At 49.2% G+C, this 19,145-nt stretch overlaps 3 protein-coding genes across 4 annotated transcripts in view; 1 reads left to right on the forward strand and 2 right to left on the reverse strand.

Moving 5' to 3' along the window:
- Positions 1 to 8,270, forward strand: part of LOC125756117 (solute carrier family 25 member 36-A-like) — a 62,732-nt gene extending 54,462 nt beyond the window's left edge. The window contains exon 7 of the mRNA XM_037656622.2: positions 6,600 to 8,270. Within this exon, the coding sequence (XP_037512550.1) occupies positions 6,600 to 6,826 (227 nt within the window). The 3' untranslated portion in view covers positions 6,827 to 8,270. The remainder of the gene's footprint in view (positions 1 to 6,599) is intronic.
- A 12-nt stretch (positions 8,271 to 8,282) lies between these two features.
- Positions 8,283 to 19,145, reverse strand: part of LOC119389393 (EF-hand domain-containing protein D2) — a 45,425-nt gene continuing 34,562 nt past the window's right edge. Inside the window, exons 2-5 of one of the 2 annotated variants that reach the window (XM_037656624.2) lie at positions 18,267 to 18,414; positions 14,494 to 14,628; positions 9,716 to 9,874; positions 8,283 to 8,527 (exon numbers count right to left, since the gene is read on the reverse strand). In XM_037656624.2, coding sequence (XP_037512552.1) covers positions 9,728 to 9,874; positions 14,494 to 14,628; positions 18,267 to 18,414 — 430 coding nt within the window. In that variant the 3' untranslated portion in view covers positions 8,283 to 8,527; positions 9,716 to 9,727. Of the gene's footprint in view, positions 8,533 to 9,715; positions 9,875 to 14,493; positions 14,629 to 18,266; positions 18,415 to 19,145 lie in introns of both variants that reach the window. The other variant, XM_037656623.2, reaches the window with a different exon arrangement.
- The window catches only part of LOC119389396 (EF-hand domain-containing protein D2 homolog), a 254,644-nt gene continuing 243,948 nt past the window's right edge, over positions 8,450 to 19,145 (reverse strand). Inside the window, 1 exon segment of the mRNA XM_037656627.2 lies at positions 8,450 to 8,484. The gene's annotated coding sequence lies outside the window, so the exon portion shown is untranslated.

A 19,145-nucleotide genomic window follows, 5' to 3' on the forward strand; every position in this document is an offset into this window, starting at 1 on the left:
AGAGAAACGCTGCTCCATGCTGCTCCTAACTGTATTTTTTGTTAGTAACTGCTCCAGACCTGCTCCAGAATGGCACTCGTAAACTGAAAACAATGAACTTTAAGCACATGATCATCCAGCGAGCCTAAACAAAACAAAAAACAAGCTGTCTACTATCATTATATACTCGCGGACAACTTTTCTTGGCAATGAAGAGAAGACTGCAGAGCCAAACTACGCGTGTGCTACCACTGAAGAATATAGAGTCCGTGTTTTCTACGTGAGAATTAACATTACTCTATTTTCTATGGGACACTGTTTGAAAAGAGGCACATCACGCACCAAGGAGATATAAAATTTATATTTGTTTTACTTTACGCAGTGTCATTTCATGTTTTTGTACGCGTGAAAACGTCGCACCTTTTACGTGCAACAGTCAAAATAGCGTCTTCGTCTTCAGGTGAGCGCTTATCACCCTCTAGCTTTTCCAATGACTCGCCAAAGGAGCTTGTGACGAATTTCACTAACGAATGGTTGTCTAAGCAGACGAAGCAAATAGTATGCAATGTTATTATTCACCATGGCCGCTCGAATAATCGAACAGCCGTCACAGGAGATATGGAAGGTTCACAAACTGAAACTAAATTCGAAACGCGTGCCAGACCGGACTTCTTCGCGGACCAGTACATGTGCAGTAGCTCCGCCTCCGTAGCCTTTCCTTCATTGCCAAGAAAAGTTCGCGTGTATAGTATGTATAGTATGCTAGTATGGAGTTTCTATACTAGCTCCATACTAGCACATCGACAATGCCACAATAGTGGCATCGTTGATTACCTATATTCTATTAAGCTGTATATTTTTACCTCACAGGCGTACTATTTTGGTAAAATATGTGTGACATTAGTTCGATATCTTACTGATTTCTAACTGCTGATGGGACGACTGTGATGTGTGACTGGTCACATGTATCACTTTGTCAGCTCCGGCCTCATTTTTGCCACAAGAAATGGCAAGGCTGCTTTTTTCAATCTATCCACACTTAGTTTCCTGTTTGTTTTTTTTAAATGCAGGCTATTCTGGTGAAATATGAAAATAACAGATTGCTTTGCTGTATTACTGATGATAAACTGCTGTACGTGATAGTGTTTTCTTTTATGATTTGGGACTTAGCTTTATCGGCTTTATATCATTTCTGCCACAAGTACCCAAAAATTTAAGTATATAGCTCATCTTACTTAGTGTTCAGTGACCACCCATCTGCTTAATTATTTGTTTGTTGTAATTTGCAGTGATAATTGTATGTGCACTATGTTTAATAGTAAGTATTAATACTTATGATATGCCTAAATAGTGCTTTGAACTGCAGGAGTCGTTCGGAATATTTTGCCATCTGCTCCAAAAATGCCAATAGCTGCTCCATACTAGCATTTTTTCTGCTCCAGAATGTGCTCCAAAAAGCAAAATGTCGCTTCCATCACTGGAAGCGTCTTCTCTGTCGAATTCGTGGCTTTGGTAGCCATGGACGGCCAAGTGGCTCGAGCGTCATTTCCTATCAAGGGCATCAAATTTCCCCCGAGCTTCTTCCTTTCGCCCTCCCAAGGATGTCGCCAACGTGCGGTCCAGTGCTGTCATAACGGTGGCTCGTGTTAAAAGGCACTTGTTATAGGTAATATTTCGGAGCACGCAGCCTTAACGCGGGTAAAATGGTCCAGAATGGGCATCCTTATATACAGATAACCAGAAGGTGCATCGGCTACTCGCCGATGCGGGCTCATCGCCCGCATCGAGAAGGCGACGAATTTTCGCAGCGGATGACATATTGTCGACAATGCAGTGTTATAGCGTTTGGCTACTAAGTCATAAACGGATCAATTCGGGCATTGCGTCGTCAGCGCACAGATTCGATCGACACTTTCTAACCATGCTCTTCGGCACTGCTTCACTTCGATTCAAAATAATACCTTCGCTTGGGGATTTTCCGCTGCTTGTTTAGAAGCGCACCGGCAACTGCCCGGCTGCAGCGAACGCTGAGCTTCGAGACAAGGCCGTTTCGTGTGACGTGCTCCTTGTAAACGTTTGATGCGATCTAGATGCCTCCTTGGGCACTGTCGCCGGAACTGTAGAAAAAGGACGATTTTGTTAAGTCATTCGCGTTAAATTTTCACTCAAGCTGATTAGATTTTTTTTTTTTTTTTTCATCCTTCATCCCCCTGGCTACGCTCCATAATATGGATTCAGTTCACGGAATTCTAGTCTGCAGTTTGCCTAAATCTCCAGGGCTGCCAAATTTCATGGACCTTGGACATAAATTAGCGGCGCGCCTCGGTGAAACAGCTGCAGGGATTGTTTCCCCGTCTGCCCTTTTCGAAGAACGCGCAGAGTAGCGTTTCACGGCGTCACCGGTAGCCACTGTAAATATTTGTGTTGCGCTCTGCGGCGAAAGTGCATCGTACAGTAACATTTTGTTGAACCAGAGGCTCGGTCCTGGAGCTGAGCCAGACGTCGCGCGGCCGCTAATAAACGGGGTGTGGCGGCACAGGTTGGAGCTGCAAGGTCGCCGGCGCTCGCAAGTTGACGGCACTGCGTCGTATGTCTTTGCGCCTCTGTTGATCTTCTGTTGTATGGTGACGCCTCTGTTCTGATGTGACTCGCAATGTTTGCATGTTTCTATTGTGCCTTCTTTGACGGGTTAGCCGCGAAGAATTCGAAAGCTGTCTTGATAGTGATATTGAAGAGCTTCAACGCACTGAGCAGTTTTGGGAAATGCTGATTCTTCTTTACTTTTACGTTCCCTGCGTGGCGCTGCTAAATGTGCGTGGCTTTCAGGCTTCCTTCGAAGCTGCTTTCTTGGGGGAACGTTTAAGGGGTATTCAGACGGGGGAGAAATGCTCGGGGGGTAAAGGCGGAGCCTAGTGACGTCAACTCGCGAGGAGAAGTCGCCACGAATGCCCCCCACTCACACGGACGGGGCGAACGGAGGGGGAGACCAGTGTTACCAGACTACTCCTGTGGCTTGTACCGCCCGTTTCACCAGCTGCTGACGACGATGACCCCAGCTACAGATGACCCCAACTGCAGACTGGACACCCACTGCCGCTCTCTGCAGGAGCAAGTGCAACAATGTGGCCAAACAAGAGCCAGAAATTCCGCCACATCCCCCACCGCCGGGGGATTGTTTGTCCTTTCGGGGAAAACGTCCCCGTCTCCTCCGAGGAGGCGCGGGGGGGTCACGCCCACTCGCTAATCCGTGACGTCGCGGTCACGTGATCCGCAACCCCCCCCCCCCCCCGTCTCCCCCGAGCATTCCTCCCCCGTCTGAATACCCCTTTAAGCGCTACGGGGAAACGAACTTGCGTTCAAGGGTAAATATACCGAACGCTTTGCTGCGGCCTCTGTCGACAAGTGGCTTGACGTGAAGATGCATCCTTTCCTGTTGTTGACTTACCTTTCACGCTATAAGGTAAGACGATAGGGGAGGAATTGTTGCGCGTACGAAAGAGCTGTCACGGAGGCATTATCGCGTTGCCTCACCGCTAAGCACGTGCGCGCCTCCTCGGACCCGTTCACGCCGCTCCGTCCTAGTGGCGCCGGGGCGGCGCGGCCGGCATGGACGCGGCCGCCGGCAACCAGCTTTTCGTTTTTTTTCTTTTCTTCGGGGGAACAAAAAAAAATCGAGTGGTAGTAAACAGTTGCGCAGTCCCGAGATAGCGAAAGGCGGGGATCGTCGAGGCGGCCGCGGATCTCCGCATTTCGCTCTTGGCACTCGAGGCCTTGATACCATTACCGGGTAGCTCGTTTTCCGCTTATTCTAAGGCTCCATTGTGTCCCCAGTGCACCCTTTATTAGTGCATGGGACTTCTCGTCTGATGGTGTTTATCATTGGTAGCCTTAGTAGCCAGGGGCATAGCCATGTTCTTCGGGAGTGGTGGGAGGGGGTAATCACCCTTTATGTGTGTTCGTGCGTGCATTTCTGTGCGTGTATATGCACACGCAGAAATGCGAAATATGAAAATTCCGGGGGGGGGGGGGGGGGAGGGTTTAACCCTTTCCGTCCGCCCTGTCTCTCTCTCTCTCTCTACCTACGCCACTTCTGATAGCCCTTCTTATGTCTTTCTTATAAATTTAAGTTTCTTCACATTCTGTATAAAACGTATAGTCAAGCGCATGGTGGTCGTTCTCTGTGCATTCATTTGAAGCCAAGTCTTCGGGGCTTGATCTATAACTTGGGAGCCCTGAAGCGTGTCGTAGATATTGGCTTTTTATCCCTTCGTTCGTCTTGTACGTTTGTGTGCCCTTGACAAAAATGGCGTCGCAAGAACGGACTCGGAGCTCGGTGTAAGGATATGGCGAACGGCGCGGAAGAATGTGGCTACGGTCCCTGTGGCGGTCGGTGTCGTCGGCTACGACCGATGTGCGCATTTTCCGTGCCGCGTGGCGCCCTCCATCGAGGGAGCGCCTCGCCGCCTGCCGCTCCTCGCGCCACCTCGCGTCTCTTCGAGAAGTGCTCAGCTCGGGCTGCTCTCCTTTCTCCTTCGCTAGGTGGCAGGCGCGCACCTAAAGCGGCAGAGTGAAGCGGGAAAGTGAGCTTGGTGGCCCACGCTCCACTGCCTTGTTTCAAAGGCAGCGTGACATTTGTACGAGAATGATAAAGCACTGGTAGTGTGTATCCGCCATTTTATGGGAAAGGCTGCTTGCCTACTGAGGAGCAGACGTTCGTAAAAGGTTGCCTCTGTATCCCAGATCTGCTGTTTCTGGTGTACTCTCGTGAACAACAGTGTTTTGGGATGGCGGGGTAGTGTGTTTCATTTTTGACGCTCACAGATCGTTTCTTTTTCCAGATAGTCGGAAAGATATTCATTTTAAGGTAGTGCGAATCGTTTTAAATGGACCGTCCACTGATTTTTCTCGACCCAGTTTTTTACAGCGCGACAGGAAGCTTACCCTTTGTAGCTTTTGTAGCTGCAGTGGTTTATCCTAAAAGCACGTAGTTATTTTATAAGCAGTATTTTTCGATCTAAAAGGCTCCAAACACGCATGAAGGCTTGCTCCAACAACGCTGAGAATTGATAGCGATGCCGCTAGTCCTTGTGAAAGCTGCGTTATTCTGCTTTCGCAGAAGTTACTGTAGCTATGCTTAACCACCTTTATTTGAGCTTTCCAACCATTTTTGAAAATAGCAAGCTGTTACAATGAGATGATGTGGCTTTATACACCTTCTCAGTATTTGTACAGCGTTGTGTGCGCTTGCGCCCAAGGTTGCCTGCGCCTTTGTCATGGATGGTTTGTCCCGGCATGGGATCATTACGCCAAGCGAAGGCAGCGCCACTTTGTTGCATACAACTAACGCAGGCCTATATGTACATTTTTATGGAGTAATGCCTTTTAATATAAAGAAATGAACAATATTTCAGTACTAACAGAAAAGTCATCGAACGCATACACCATCAATGGTCACGTGACCGGCTTCATCGGACCGTTTATGATTTTGCCGCCAGAGGCGCCAAATGTCATTTTTCGCTACTTTCAATGAAGAAATAAAAATATAAATCCACCTCTCACGAGATAAACAGGGTTGGTTTGAGTCAATGCGACGGACAATCTTTCCATCAGTGCAGTCATCTCATTTCATGTTCTGGGCAGTTGTCGGTCCCTTTAAGGGGTTAACGGTTGCAGGACTTTAGCAACACAATGGGCTACATATTAGTGAAGGGCTATTGGCAGACTGGGCTTGGGAGCGTAGGGAGGAATAACAGAGTGCACGTGGACTACGCGTCCTTAGGAGTACAGGAGCCGGGGTTTCAGGTGGAATGCTCGTAATATACATTCATCTAACTCTCATGGGGCGACTTCATGCGCGGCGAAGTCTATGTCGCAAATATAAAAAAAAAAAAAAACCATGCGTAATGTTACTTTCCATGTCTGCCACGCGTATGCATTGTCCGAGTCTTTGATGCGCGCGCGTTTGTCCACTTGGACGTGGCCTCTCTCCATGCTGTGCGTCTATGCGAAAACACGGTGGTTCACGCTGCTCTTTTTTTTTTTTCATGTGCACATTGGCATTGCACAGTTTAAAGGAGCCTATGGTTGTGCCTGTTGCGTACATTTTACGCTCGTTATTTAATCTAGCCAGCGGTGAAGCAGGATAATAATAAAGCGAGAATTGCGCCGGCCGGCGGACAGATATGCTGGATTCGCCATGACCAATCTCCTGGTCATATATTTCGTCACTTTCTGTCGTTATATCACCCTCCATGCAATCTTTCAACTAGGAGTGGATATTATCGCTGTGACGAGATTTTTTACTTTCTTTTCTTTTTTTCGTGAAGCCGCATGCTTCGAACGTTCGTCCGCTCGGATTAGGAGTAGATACAAGCAGCAAAAAAAAAAAAAAAAAAATGCACCGATTAGTGCATAGCGTAGTAATGAGTCGACGTACCGCTAGCCTACCGATTTTTTTTTTTTTTTCTGCTAATCGAGCTCTATAAACCTCTGCGTAAAGATGCGCGATTTTTTGCAGCCGTTGCTTTGCCATTCGCTGGATGCGCAAACGTGATGCAGAACTGGCCGCGGGCTGCTGGCCCTTCTCCCATCGAGCTTTGTCTTTTTCTCTGTCTGTGCAGAAGTGGCGAGGACGCGGCTACGGCAGGAAGGCGACAAGTACCGCTCCTTCTTCCAGACGCTGTTTCTGGTGTGGCGCGAAGAGGGCTACCAGGGCCTGTACCGGGGCCTTGCGACGCAGCTCGTCCGCCAGATCCCCAACACGGCCATCATGATGGCCACCTACGAGGCGGTCGTCTACATGCTCTCGCCGGCCGTGTACGGCGCCTCTCCCGCGAACGACGACTGAAGTTCCTCCCGTCCTGGTGCGATGGCACTGCAGATCTCGAGCGCTGGGCACGTGCTTTTTTTTTTTTTTTGGCCAGAGTTGTTTTTCTTTCTTAATTGTTAGCCTTAGTACCGTCTCTGTGCCGTTTAGGCATTTACAAGTTGTCCAGAAAAGAGTCGACTGGCGAAAACAACTTTTTAATTGATTATACTGAGGATACTAGAATTCTTTATTGTTCGTGAGTGCCTGTGAACCTTTGGACAGGTCGTTCTAAAGGCTTCAGCGTACCTGAAGTGAACCGCAATGGATTGCAGTCACGATATGGATTCTTTTTGTTTGCTTTCCCGTACTCTGGTCATAATGGCGAGCCCGGCCACAAAAGATGACGTCCGTAACGAACGCACTTTCCGTGCCGAGGATTCATCAACGTGTGAGCGGGGCTCTTTGCTCCTTCTATCGTGGAATGGTTCTGAAGCTTGGAAGGCTTCGGTGTTGTGAACAATTCGTACACGATGACGTGCGTGCGTGAGTGTGTGTGACGGCTGGTCTCGGTCCACTTGTAGGTACAACAAACTTGGCGTCGCATATTGTGTGCAACGCGTCCCGAAGTGCTCGAGCAGCCTGTCATGTTGAGTTGTAAATAGTATTAAGAGTGGACAATGGTTTCCCCTGTACATACTTTGGCACTAATGTTATTTGTACACTGTTGTATTGTTCGTAGTGCTGTTTGCTTGTCACGTTTCCTCTTGCTGTGGGGACAGTCTGGAATTTAAAATACATTGGCTTAATAACAACGAAAGTGCAGCAAGATGAGTGCAAGTGCTTCTTTTTTTTTTTTTTTGCAGTTGGGGGAGGGGAGGGGATCGGTACATCTGTTAATGTGAATAATGCTTGTACGAGCGCTTTTGGAAAAGCTTTCTCTTTTTTTCCTTATTCGGTGTTGTAAATCGTTTATTTTCGATCTGGAGTAAAAAGAAGTGTGGTGCTCTTACATATTGCTGCACTCCAGGAAGGTAGCCAAGCAGAGGCTTTACTAAGATCGGCCTTCGCAAATTACCCTGATCAAGCAAACTCGTACAGATTGCATTGTCAAGCTCCGTTTGAATGTCACGAATCACTATGTTGTTTGTCTGGATGGGCCCCGTTTTTAGGGCATACAAAGTTCGTTCCGGTGGTCCACAAATTTGCCGTATTTCGGCGAAGCCTCGTTTCGCGCAAGTACAAAGGGATGGTTTTCTCTCCGGCTGCGTACGAAGGACTGTACACGCCATGTTCGTCGAAAGTGCCTTACCGATGTGTAATGAACAAGTGAAAATTGAGAACCTGTAGCATGGGCGTCTGGGGACCAGACAGACAGGCAGGCAGGACCGATGTTTTGGACTTTTCTTTCTTTATTGACAACAAACCGCGATGCTTTCAGTGTACATCCGAAAAATCTCTGTTCAATAAAGTGGCAGCAAGTGTGTATGTTTGGTCCTCTCTTCTTTATTTACATGGCGTATTTACAATCACTCGAAAGATATATATTAGACACCGTTCTGCGGCCATGCGCTCAGCGCTGCCCGGAGGAACTTGTGAATCGGCGCTGCAAGGCACGATGCGCGTTTTGTTTGATTAAAAATATACTCTGCGTCACGTGGTATTGAAAGCGGTGTAACAGCGAGAGAGGAGGAGGTGCCGAAGCTTGACTGGCGACGACGTGATGGCCGCAGCGTGGGCGTGCTGTGCTGCACAGAAAAGAAGGCAGTCATCTTTCAGACACCATTCAGTGCAGAACATTGCGCGTGTCAGCGGCACCTCACGTGGTGCACCTCTGCACAACCGCGCCTTAGCACTCGCGGGTTGTCGTTCTCAATACATTCAAGCACTATTACCGCCAACGAAGCGGCGTCGCACATTGTTTCATCGATGCTGCCTTCCTTCAGGCACACTGCGATGGCCACCAATTCGAAAGAGTAGCGAATGGCAAGCGCGCATATGATTAATGATAAAATTATCTAAACACCGAGGTACTCGTCCCTGACGAAAGGTAATCTGAATCCATTGGGACTTATTTGAATGAATGCTCGCAGGTTTCTTTAAGCGACCCATCCTGATTATTTTGGGCAGCAGCACACTCCTCCCTACACGGCAACGGTGCCGCCGACGTTCGCGAATTTGTCAACCCCGCACCCGATCGGCTCGTGCTAGGATCGGAGAAGGATCGCATGGTCATTTACCAGTAATTAACTCGGCAGCATGCACAGGAGCGAGTTGCGCTGCAGTGGGGCGTAGCCAGGCTGATGATTATGGTTAGCCTCCTGGACAGTGTACCACTCCCGACAAACACCTTCAGCCTATCTCGGCTGCTACCCGTACCAATATGCGCATACATGTAAGCATTGCAAGCAAAAAGGGGATCGAGCATTATGCGGTCGCTCACAGCGGAAGATCACGGGAATCTGGAAATAATACTGAGCAGTGGGAGGCCGTGCTGTGCAGCTCGATCTGGCCATGCCCTGCCCTGACCCGGAGTTTTACTGGAGAGCTTGTACGGCTTCTAACGTGTGAAAATGCGTGCTGAATAATGCGTTCGGTGGCGAAATGGACTCGTGTAGTGAAAAGTTAGCGCCTGTTCCATGACCCGCGGACGTCAATACTGGCGTGTGTTGTTGCCATTGTCCTTGTAAAGAGAACGAGAGAGGTGGGTGAAATGCATTCTCGCTGGGCTGCAAAGGTTATACCACTCGCAAAGACTACCAGCTGGAATGCATCGTGCGCAGCCTTACTCCACGCTCGACCGGGGATGGTCCCTTTGGGGGCCGAGTCCGGAGGAAAAAGAAATGCGTCGGGCTGTTTTCGTACGTAGACGCCCGAGGAAGGTAATCTGGAGCGGTCGTGTCCCTTTATTGGCCCTGTGATGGCACCCACCTGTGGCGCACCCTACGTGGCGGCGGCGTTCTTGAAGAAGTTCGCCTTCTCCATAAACGCAGCCTGGCGCTTCTTTCGCTCCTCCTCTTCGATCTTTCGCTCCAGCTGCTCCTGCTTGATCTCCTCCTCGAACCGGTTGCCGCGATTCAGCTCCATCGCCTGCGAATACCGAGTATTTCAATCGCGAACAGCGGCAAAGTGCTTATAAAACGAGCTACGCTCAGATAGAGGGGACGGGGTGCTATTACCCGCAGTTTCAGCCGCGACTGCGGCACTTGCATAATACGGCAGATACGCCACGGAATCGCTAAGTCGTTGCCTGTCCTTCTGCTCGCGTTTTGAGCCGGAGCACTTATGTTGTCTTGCTGTTGTCGACCTTGCTGCATGTATCTCTCATTTTCAGATACATGTTCAACCGAACATTTATACGGTCAGCCAATTTGTCGATGTGTAAGAGAATGCCGATTCGAAGAAAAATGTGTGTGCTGAAAAAAATATAATAGGGATGTTGTGCTATGTGGAGGCACTCAAAATGCTTTTCATAAAGCAGGTTACGGCTATAAAGGCAGCCAAAATGTGATGTGAGCAATCGTATCAGCTGCTGACAGTTCATTGAACAAAAGTAACATCTTTACGTGCTATGTTATTTCTGGTACGCACAAAAATCAGTAGGGGGCGGGGAGAGGGAACGTGGACAAGTCAATCCCCAGCCTCCTTGATACGCCCAAGATACCCCTGCGAACACATTTCGATCGTGCTTGTGGCACGCGTACATGTACTCACTCGTGTTTATCTGAAAATGCTCTGTATATTGAATTGTGTGCTAGTGGCGGCGACCACACAACGTCACAGCTCATTCTGGCAACTATCAAATGCGTCTCCGTATGAGCCGTATATGCTAATCCATGCAGCTGCTCCGTTCCAGGTGATAGCCATTTTCCGCTATTAATGGCGGCGGATGTCCGGAACTGCGTGACACACGCTAATCAGTTATTTGTAGCACCACACTGCATCGTAATTGTGTAATTCAAGCCAGCCATTGTTCAATGTATGTCCTCACACGAACAGCATCTCAAGATGGCACGACCGCCTAAATGCGTCGGAATAAAATATTAGGCAGTTTTAGAATAAGGTACGCAAAGCTCTGCGTCAGCGTTTGTCGCCGCTGCGCACGTGTCGTACGCTATCCTCTAGGGTACCCACGTCAAGTGACGAAAATAGCGTATCGTACCCAACGAATGCTATCTCTGCGTACCCTATTCTAAAACTGCCTATTGACACTCCGCGTATTCCGCGAATGTCGCTGCGTGCATCTGGCGACAATATTCGGGGACGCTTCTCTGGGATTGCGTGCTCGAGATCCCACATGGCCCTATGCGAGCATCTACTTGTCTTGGAACTATTGGTATCACAAAAAATCAAGCGCGCGTCTACACGAAGTTTACCCCGACGTATATCACGACGGCGCGTGCCCGTTCTTCGGGCATACCTCCACACCCGCTCCTGCAGCAGTGCAGGTGGAGGAGATAGAGCACTGCACGGGCCCGATTTTTCGGCCCGGGCCCGCTTCATGAAGTCCGAGCCCAGCCCGGGCCCATGGTTCCATGTCACGGCACGGGCCCGGGCGTACATGACCGAACCCAGCCCGAGCGCGGCCCGGGCCCGCCAGAAAGCGCTTCGGACGGCCCGGGCCCGTGCAGTGCTCTAGGAGGAGATACCCCAAGTTCATAAAGTGGGACTCGCTTCTGCGTACGCCCGTACAAGCAAATCCTGGCTGTCCGGCGTGCCTGCGACCGGGCTGCAGTGGGCTAGACCTGCCGATCCCGACGTGGAACTAGCCGGATGCGCGACGAGTTCGCGTCCTCGCCGGACCTCCAATCAAGTTCTTTCACTCACTCGAGGCTCCAGGCGCGCGAGCTGTCACTTGGCCTTTGCCGCGTTCGCGTGGCTCGGCTATGTCAACTCGCATGACGACCACCCGCGCGTCTCGTGGATCGAGGCTTGCAAAGTGGGCATGTTGGTTACTCATTTGAAAGGCTTTTGGTGTAGCGCGAAAGGAAACACGGACACGAGAAGGGCAGAAGGCACACAGGAACACCACACAGCGCTGGATCGAGGCGCGCGAGCTGCGCGTTGACTTCGTTCTTGCTGCGTTCACGTGACTCTCACTTCGTCTCAGGGAAAGCTTGAAACCAAGCGGTAAAGAAGAAGATCCCCTGGCTCGGCAGACGTCATGGAGAACTTTCGCAAAGCGGCGCCGACCGCTTGGGCAGTACAAAAAGAAAGCGGTGTTCGCATGATGCGGCTTCTAGTCTTTTTAGGTGAATGCATAAAGGACCCTGTGAGTTTTTTTTTTTTTTACATGCACCTTCGCTGATAACCTGTCGATTGAAAAAGAAAGGGCTCTCTTTTATGTTTTTATTTCTGCTTTCTCGTCTTTCCTTTTTTGCTGAGTTGTTTTTTTTTTTTTTATCTGGGGTTTAACGTCCCAAAACCACCATATGATTATGAGAGACGCCGTAGTGGAGGGCTCCGGAAATTTCGACCACCTGGGGTTCTTTAACGTGCACCTAAATCTAAGTACACGGGCCTCAAGCATTTTCGCCTCCACCGAAAATGCAGCCGCCGCGGCCGGGATTCGATCCCGCGACCTTCGGGTCAGCAGTCGAGTGCCATAACCTTTTGCTTAGTTGTTAAAACACCGCAGTGATAATTAAGCGAGAGGAGTGCGCTCGTCCGCCTTTTGGACCCTCGCATACCATTCGGAGAGTGCGAGACGAACCTTTTCGGAGGGGATCATTACCACTGAGCGTATACGAAAAAAAAAAAAAGAAGAAAGAAAAGAAAGTACTGCAAAACGGAAAGGCGAGCTAGTTGGTACTGATTCATTCAAGCGCTTGCGGTGTTCACTTTCTTGTCTTCGTCTTTTTTTCAGCAACTATTACACCATTATGAAGAAAGTACTCCTTAAGGACCACTAAGCTTCCTCTATCTCTGTTTTTTTTTTTCTTTACAATTAAGAGATGGAATTCATCAACTAGCTCCCTGAATACAGATATATAACTATGCAACCGATAATAGTGTCTTATATTTGTCAGTGCTGTGACTTATAACAATCTACTTTACGTGTATACTTTGACTCCATTCTGGTTTCGCCATTTCTCGTTCTATCTGCATGTTGTATTGATAGTGCCGTGTATGTAAACTCTGCTGGTAGTGTGAAGATTGCCCCCCTCCCTTGCAGTACGACACTACGGCGATACAGAAATTGTGTAAATAAATAAACAGCTGACACGAGCATGCACGGGGGGGAGGGGGGGGGGGGGGGGTCAGCAGCTGCATGCTCAGTTGCGTCGCCCTCGCACAAACAAGGGCGGTGCTCTTCTTTCCTTACTAACCGCCACTCGCTGTCCCCTGCACCGTTTCCTCATTCCGTGTTCCCAAGCGCTAATCCTGCCTTCATCTAGGGGAACCGCCTACGCATTCGCGCAGGATGAAGGGAAAAAAAGAAAGAAAACATTAAGAAACCCGAGATTCTGGCTGCTCTCTGAAGCCGAACCGAAAAATCCACGCCTCTATCCGCGTTGCGTCGTCCGTTGGCGCGTACATAATACATGCATGCGTGCGTGCCACGAGATGGTGCAATGCTGAACTGAGCGGCTTGCCTCGGCTGCGACTTCGAAGCCAGCAACGCGGCAGTGCGCATGCGCTACTGCATTCGCTGACCACACGCGCGATCCGGAAGCTTCACTCGTACGAGACGTATTTATTTCTAAGTTCCTGCACGTGTACACACGCTGGGCTGTTTCCGGCTTCTTCGGCGGCCACGGACCAGTGCTGCGGAAGCTGCATTTCCCCTGCCTTTCGTTACCGGGATTCCTTGCGCGTGTGCGAGAAATTGTGTTTGTGCGCAAGGCGGCTTCCCACTTGGCTCCCTCCCGCTTATTTATTAGCTTCACTCGGGCAAAAGAAGGCCTCCCGCACCCTGGGTGACCTTACTGTGCTGTATTCCAGAGAGAGAAAAAAAAACAAGAACAGTGCCGGAACGGCACTGTTCATGCAGACAGGCATATTTCTTCAAGCACCATGAAGATGGCAACCGTCAGAAGCCGGCACAAAGAATGGTACAGCCGAATGCTTCGGGTGTATCATCTTTGTACCGCTTTGAAGCAACTACAGTTGCTTCACTTAACTTGCCATTAACTTGACCAGCAACAAGTCCTGTTGGGGACAATGCCCGGTGACACCGGGTAAAGACTACAAACGAAGAGAGAAAGACGGGACGTTTGTTACGCGTATTCAGTGTGTCTGTAATGCAACTATCTCAGCAACGGCGTAGCCAGGAAGGGGGGGGGGGGGGGTTCAACCCCGCTCTCAATATTTTTCAATTTTGCATATATATATATATATATATATATATATATATATATATATATATATATATATATATATATGCTGCGCCCCTGTATCCAACAATTTTGGCATTGCCCTTGCAACAAACATAATAATATTAATTTTAGCAATAACTGTGGGGGTTTTTAAGTCCCAGAACTACGATATGGTTATGACGGACGCCATATTGGGGGGCTCCGGAAATTTTGACCATCTTTAACGTGCACCTAAATCAAAGTACACGGGTCTCAAGCATTTCGTCTCCATCGAAATGCGGCCGCCGCGGCCGGGACTCGATCCCGCGACCTTCGGGTCTCCAGTCGAGCACCATAACCACTAGATCACCATGGCGGCTCCGTGCAACAAACGGCGCACGCACGACGTACCTTGGCTTCGAAGAAGCTCTTGGCGCCCCCAACGCCAGCCTTCTCCACGTCGATGCTGGTGAGCCGCGCCAGTGCGCTGAGGCCGCCGTCCGTACTCAGTTCGCCGTCACGTGCCTTCTTGAAGATCAGCAGGAACTGCGAGGAGTCAAGCAGGACCACGACTGAGCACAACACGCCAAGGAGTTATATCCTGCAGAATTACTGTATAAATGGAACACTGTCAGAGACGGACAATACCGCCGTATTGTCGAATCGTGTCAGCTCCAATCGGTTTAGGGTGCTGCATCTCTGAGTGGCTCGAAATGCAGCCATGATGGCAGCCAGGGTATCCGACCAGCATCAACGTTTAGTCATGGTTCAGTGCAGGGGCGTAGCCAGAAATTGTTTTCGGGGGTGGGGGTGGGGGGGTGGGGGTTGGAAACCACTGACCCCTCCCCCCCCCATCTACGACCCTGTTTCAGGGATAGTTCAGTCCAGCCCATTAAAACCACCCAACCCTTACCACACCAAAGAGCTTTTGTCTTTTTTTTTTTCTTCTTTAAACCATGAGAGAGAGCCTTCGCCAGCTCCAACCTCGACTATCAACTAAAACTGATAGCGAGGGCCCAGGACGCGGCCCGAGCTCTAGGCGTACTGGACTACGGACGCCTCTGTTCTCAAATAAAGGCGTTTATTCTCTCTCTCTCTCCTTCAGTCCATCACGCAGCTTAGACACAATTTCTCACTGCCTTGTAAGCAGCATTTCATTGGCAATCAACGCCAAGGCGACGTGCTAAGGGCTGACGCGCAAGATAAGGCGGTTCGGGGGACGACGTACCATGGTTTTTGCGCGCGTTGTATGTCACACGTCATGCACGGCGTTCGAGCAGTGTGTGCCGCGTCGCTCGTAGATTCCGCGGTCGCTGATTGAAAGGGAGGCCGAATGGCGCCGTTGCATTTCCTTCCCGTTCACAGCACCAACGACTCTTTCGAAGTCAACGAACTCGCATGCAGCGGCCTTAAACAGATAGCGTGTCGTGTAGCCTGTGTATATTACGCGTGCCTGCGGCAACAGGGCTGAATGTCCGGCCATGATTCACCGTAGGACGCGTGCGGTCGCGTGGCTAATTTCCCAAGAGTGCACAGTTACTAGTTAGCGCGGACTACAATGCGCGAGCAATATGAGCTCGGCGCGGACTCCCAGTGCACGCCACGGGCAGTTGGTGCAACGGACGTGAGTCAAGGCTTGCCGGCCGGCGCTGATATCTTCGCGAGACACACTGAAATTCCTCGAACATCCACTTTCTCTTTCCTCCTTCAAGCCGGAACGCTTCAGGAAATGCGGCGCGGTTGGTGGTTCTTTCAACTCAGCAGGCTGACTGGGCGCAAAGGCGTTTCCGGTGCACGCGTTTCCTTTGGCGCATCCCGTTCCGAATTCGAACAGAAATTGTCTTAAAGTGGTATGTCTGAAGAGAAAGGGTAAGGGGGCTCTCGCATATATCTTGATGTTTTTTTTTTTTTTTTTTTTCAATCCTAAAACTGCCGCGAGTATAAAGAGCATGCCGAGGCACCACATGCCACGGGACAGATCCTTCCGAATACTGATTACTCCGAAAGAGAGAAGACGTACCATCAACACAGTGTCAACGCGGAAAACAAAACGCAAGAAAAAAAAACGGTATTGTTAAATGACAATTTCGTAATAATTCTGGACTGTATTTGTTATATAACTCTAAAAGTTAGTCAGATTTGAGGTTTGATTACGCGAGAGATATTGTTTTACTCGGTTGAGAAGTGGGTACTCCCTTAATTCAACGGTTCGCATCGCGTTGAGCGATTTCTCCAGCAGCGCGGTTTGAAGGGCACAAAAATTTTGAACCACCCACGTCTGCCAGAGCTTTCGGCGACGAAGGACGCGGTCCACTTCAGGCAAGGCTGATCATTCCGAGGGAATCTGTCAGAGACTGCACTGAAACCGGGCTCTGAAGATGCCAAAATCTAACAGCGCGGAAACGACAGCACGATGGACGAAGTTCCTCTTCTTTGTCTGTGTCGTTTCCGCGCTGTTAGCCTTTGGCACGTACCACCAAATTTCCCAAAGAATTTCTCTTCTCAAAATGCTCGCTTTTGCGAAGGAGCGTTCGACGCGCACCGAACACTCGAGATGAAGATGCTGGTGCTTCCACACACAACTCGGAAGACATGCATTGAAAGTGCCTCAGAAGTGTCCACCGTTCCCGTGTTGCACACCGAGCAAACTGAATCGACTCGTGAACGCTAAAGTGGTTTATGTACTGCACGAAGCAAAAAAAAAAAAAAAAAAAAAGACAGCATCCTTTTGTATTCTTTTTCTGCGCATTACGGTGATGGCATAGGCATGCGAACGCGGGTCGGGGAGCCGCCTAGTAATCATCTGAACCAACTCTCTCCCATGCCTTTACTTAGTCGAACTTTTCACGCCATTTTTTTCTGAGAAGCACGTCATCGCTTCATTTTCAACGCGATAGCGTTAAATGGACACTAAAGTGAAACAGTGAATCGGTTTAGATTGACAGATTATACTATGAGAACTTTAATGTCGTTAATTTCGCCAGCATGGGTTTATTGATAGAGGAGAAAATAAAGGTCCGCAAGTTTCGCTTTTAAAATTCGCGCCGAAATCTCTGCACGTGACGTCACGGATTACAAAGTGTATTTTTCGTCTTTTGGCGACACTGGCCCAACGAAACTTCCTGAAACATGGTATGTTAGGCCTACGGCCCCCTCATACGACAATGTGCTTCACTTTTACTGATTAGAAACTACGTAAGACCTAGTAAACGCCGTCAAAATCTGTGACGTCACCGCGTTAGTGTCGGAATTTCAAGGTGACACGTTTTCTCGCTTACCAAGTGTCTTCTCGCGTCAAGCGTGGTCATTTTGATATTGCGAAAGAGTGATTTACTTATACGACAAAAATTGTTTTTCTCTTCGGTGTCCCTTTAGAGAGCTCGTTTCGCAGAAATTCCGGTGTCGGTGGTGGTGTCGTTGGTTGCGAGCGAAAAATAATGTTGTTCGTGACCGAAAAATCGAGAAAGATGCAAAATCTTCGGTATGATGTGAGAATCAAAATCCAGGCCGTTTACGTGGCAAGCAGGTGTTCTACTACAGAGCCATTGCTTGAAACTGCTTCGTAAAAAAAACGTTATATGAATCTCATATGATATTCATATAGCGTTTCCACTCCTTCTACTACATATGTAGTAGAAGGAGTCTCCTTAAAGCATGTAATATTGCGTGGCAGAAGCGTAGAATCGCGCCAGGCGTCAAAACATGTGAATTGCGCAACGAGTGGGTGTTTTAAAGGCCCACCCATTACAAAGCGCTCAGACATTAAATCATCATTAGCTGCAGAACCACCAACAAAGTGAGCAGCTGCTTAGGTTCGTGTGTTGACGGACGCTTAGTGGGCCCTTCGCTGATTCGCAAAAGGAAGAATTGTGGCGTAGTGGGCACTTGACTTTACTTGCAGTAGGCGTTCTAAGATAGTTTGAAACGGCCAATGTTACGCTCACAGTCGTTCGTTTACGGCACGGTTGAGGCATGCACCGAGAACAGAAGCTAGGCTGGCAACTGAAAAGGTGATGCGCACGGGGCCCGATTACGCTATCGCGTTTTACTCTTGAAGGGAAGCTCAAGCGTCCTCCAAGATTTTGCATCGGTTGCGGAGCTCGTTTCCTTTCGGACTCGACCAACACGGGGGGCGGGGGGTGGGGGGGGGGGGTGCTGCGGTTAAACTAAGCCATGTCACCGACCTCCCTGAAGTTGATGGTGCCGTCGAAGTCCTCGTCCACCTGTCGGATCATCTCCTTGAGCGCCAGGTGAGTCTGCGGTGCACCCAGGATCTCCATCATACGCTTCAGCTCCTCGAAGTCCAACACGTGATCGCCGTTCAGGTCGAACCTGCGCAGTGACCCCGAACGAATTCACATCAGCGTCCATTTAGAAAACGACTGCATCTTTCTTTTTCTTAATTCCGGAGTAGCTTAGCAGCGCAACAATGATGTGTAGCCACTGCATAAGCTATATACCACTGCGGGTGGCCGCATCATTACAGCGAAGGAACATAAGCAAAAATAATTGTTGGCATATTTCGACGAAGTTACACGAGTACAGCCTGGGTGGAAGTAAGCTTGGGCTGTGAAATACAACATCGAATTTCTAAATCAGTGCGAAAGCAATGTGCGTGCACGAATTGCAAAACACGGTCATTTAAAGTGCTCATCCATTCATCGTCAACTAATTGTCCATTTGACGCCTACGTTGTAACGCTGTCCCCACAGGGGGGCACATCATTTACGACCCGCATATAATAGAACGACACATATATACCTAACTGTGTCGACCAGGTAAAATTTAGAAGATGGCTATTGCACTGACCTAACCGAACATTTAGACCAATTGTTTTTTTTTTTTTTTCCAAGTCCACGCGCGCCGCACGCATTGGATGAAAATGATCGCCTTTTAGACGTGAGAGAAAAGCACACAACACAGCGCTTGTGTTGTGCGCTTCTCTTCCCGAGTCCGATATTCGCGCTGTTTTTTGTTCCTTAGAAATAATCATATCGTTTTTATTTATGGCAAGTAAAGTCTCGAGATTTTGGAAATTTTAAAGCCTTAACGTAGGAGCCAAG

This window comes from Rhipicephalus sanguineus, chromosome 4 (genome assembly GCF_013339695.2).
Source record: "Rhipicephalus sanguineus isolate Rsan-2018 chromosome 4, BIME_Rsan_1.4, whole genome shotgun sequence".
Lineage (NCBI taxonomy): Eukaryota > Metazoa > Arthropoda > Arachnida > Ixodida > Ixodidae > Rhipicephalus > Rhipicephalus sanguineus.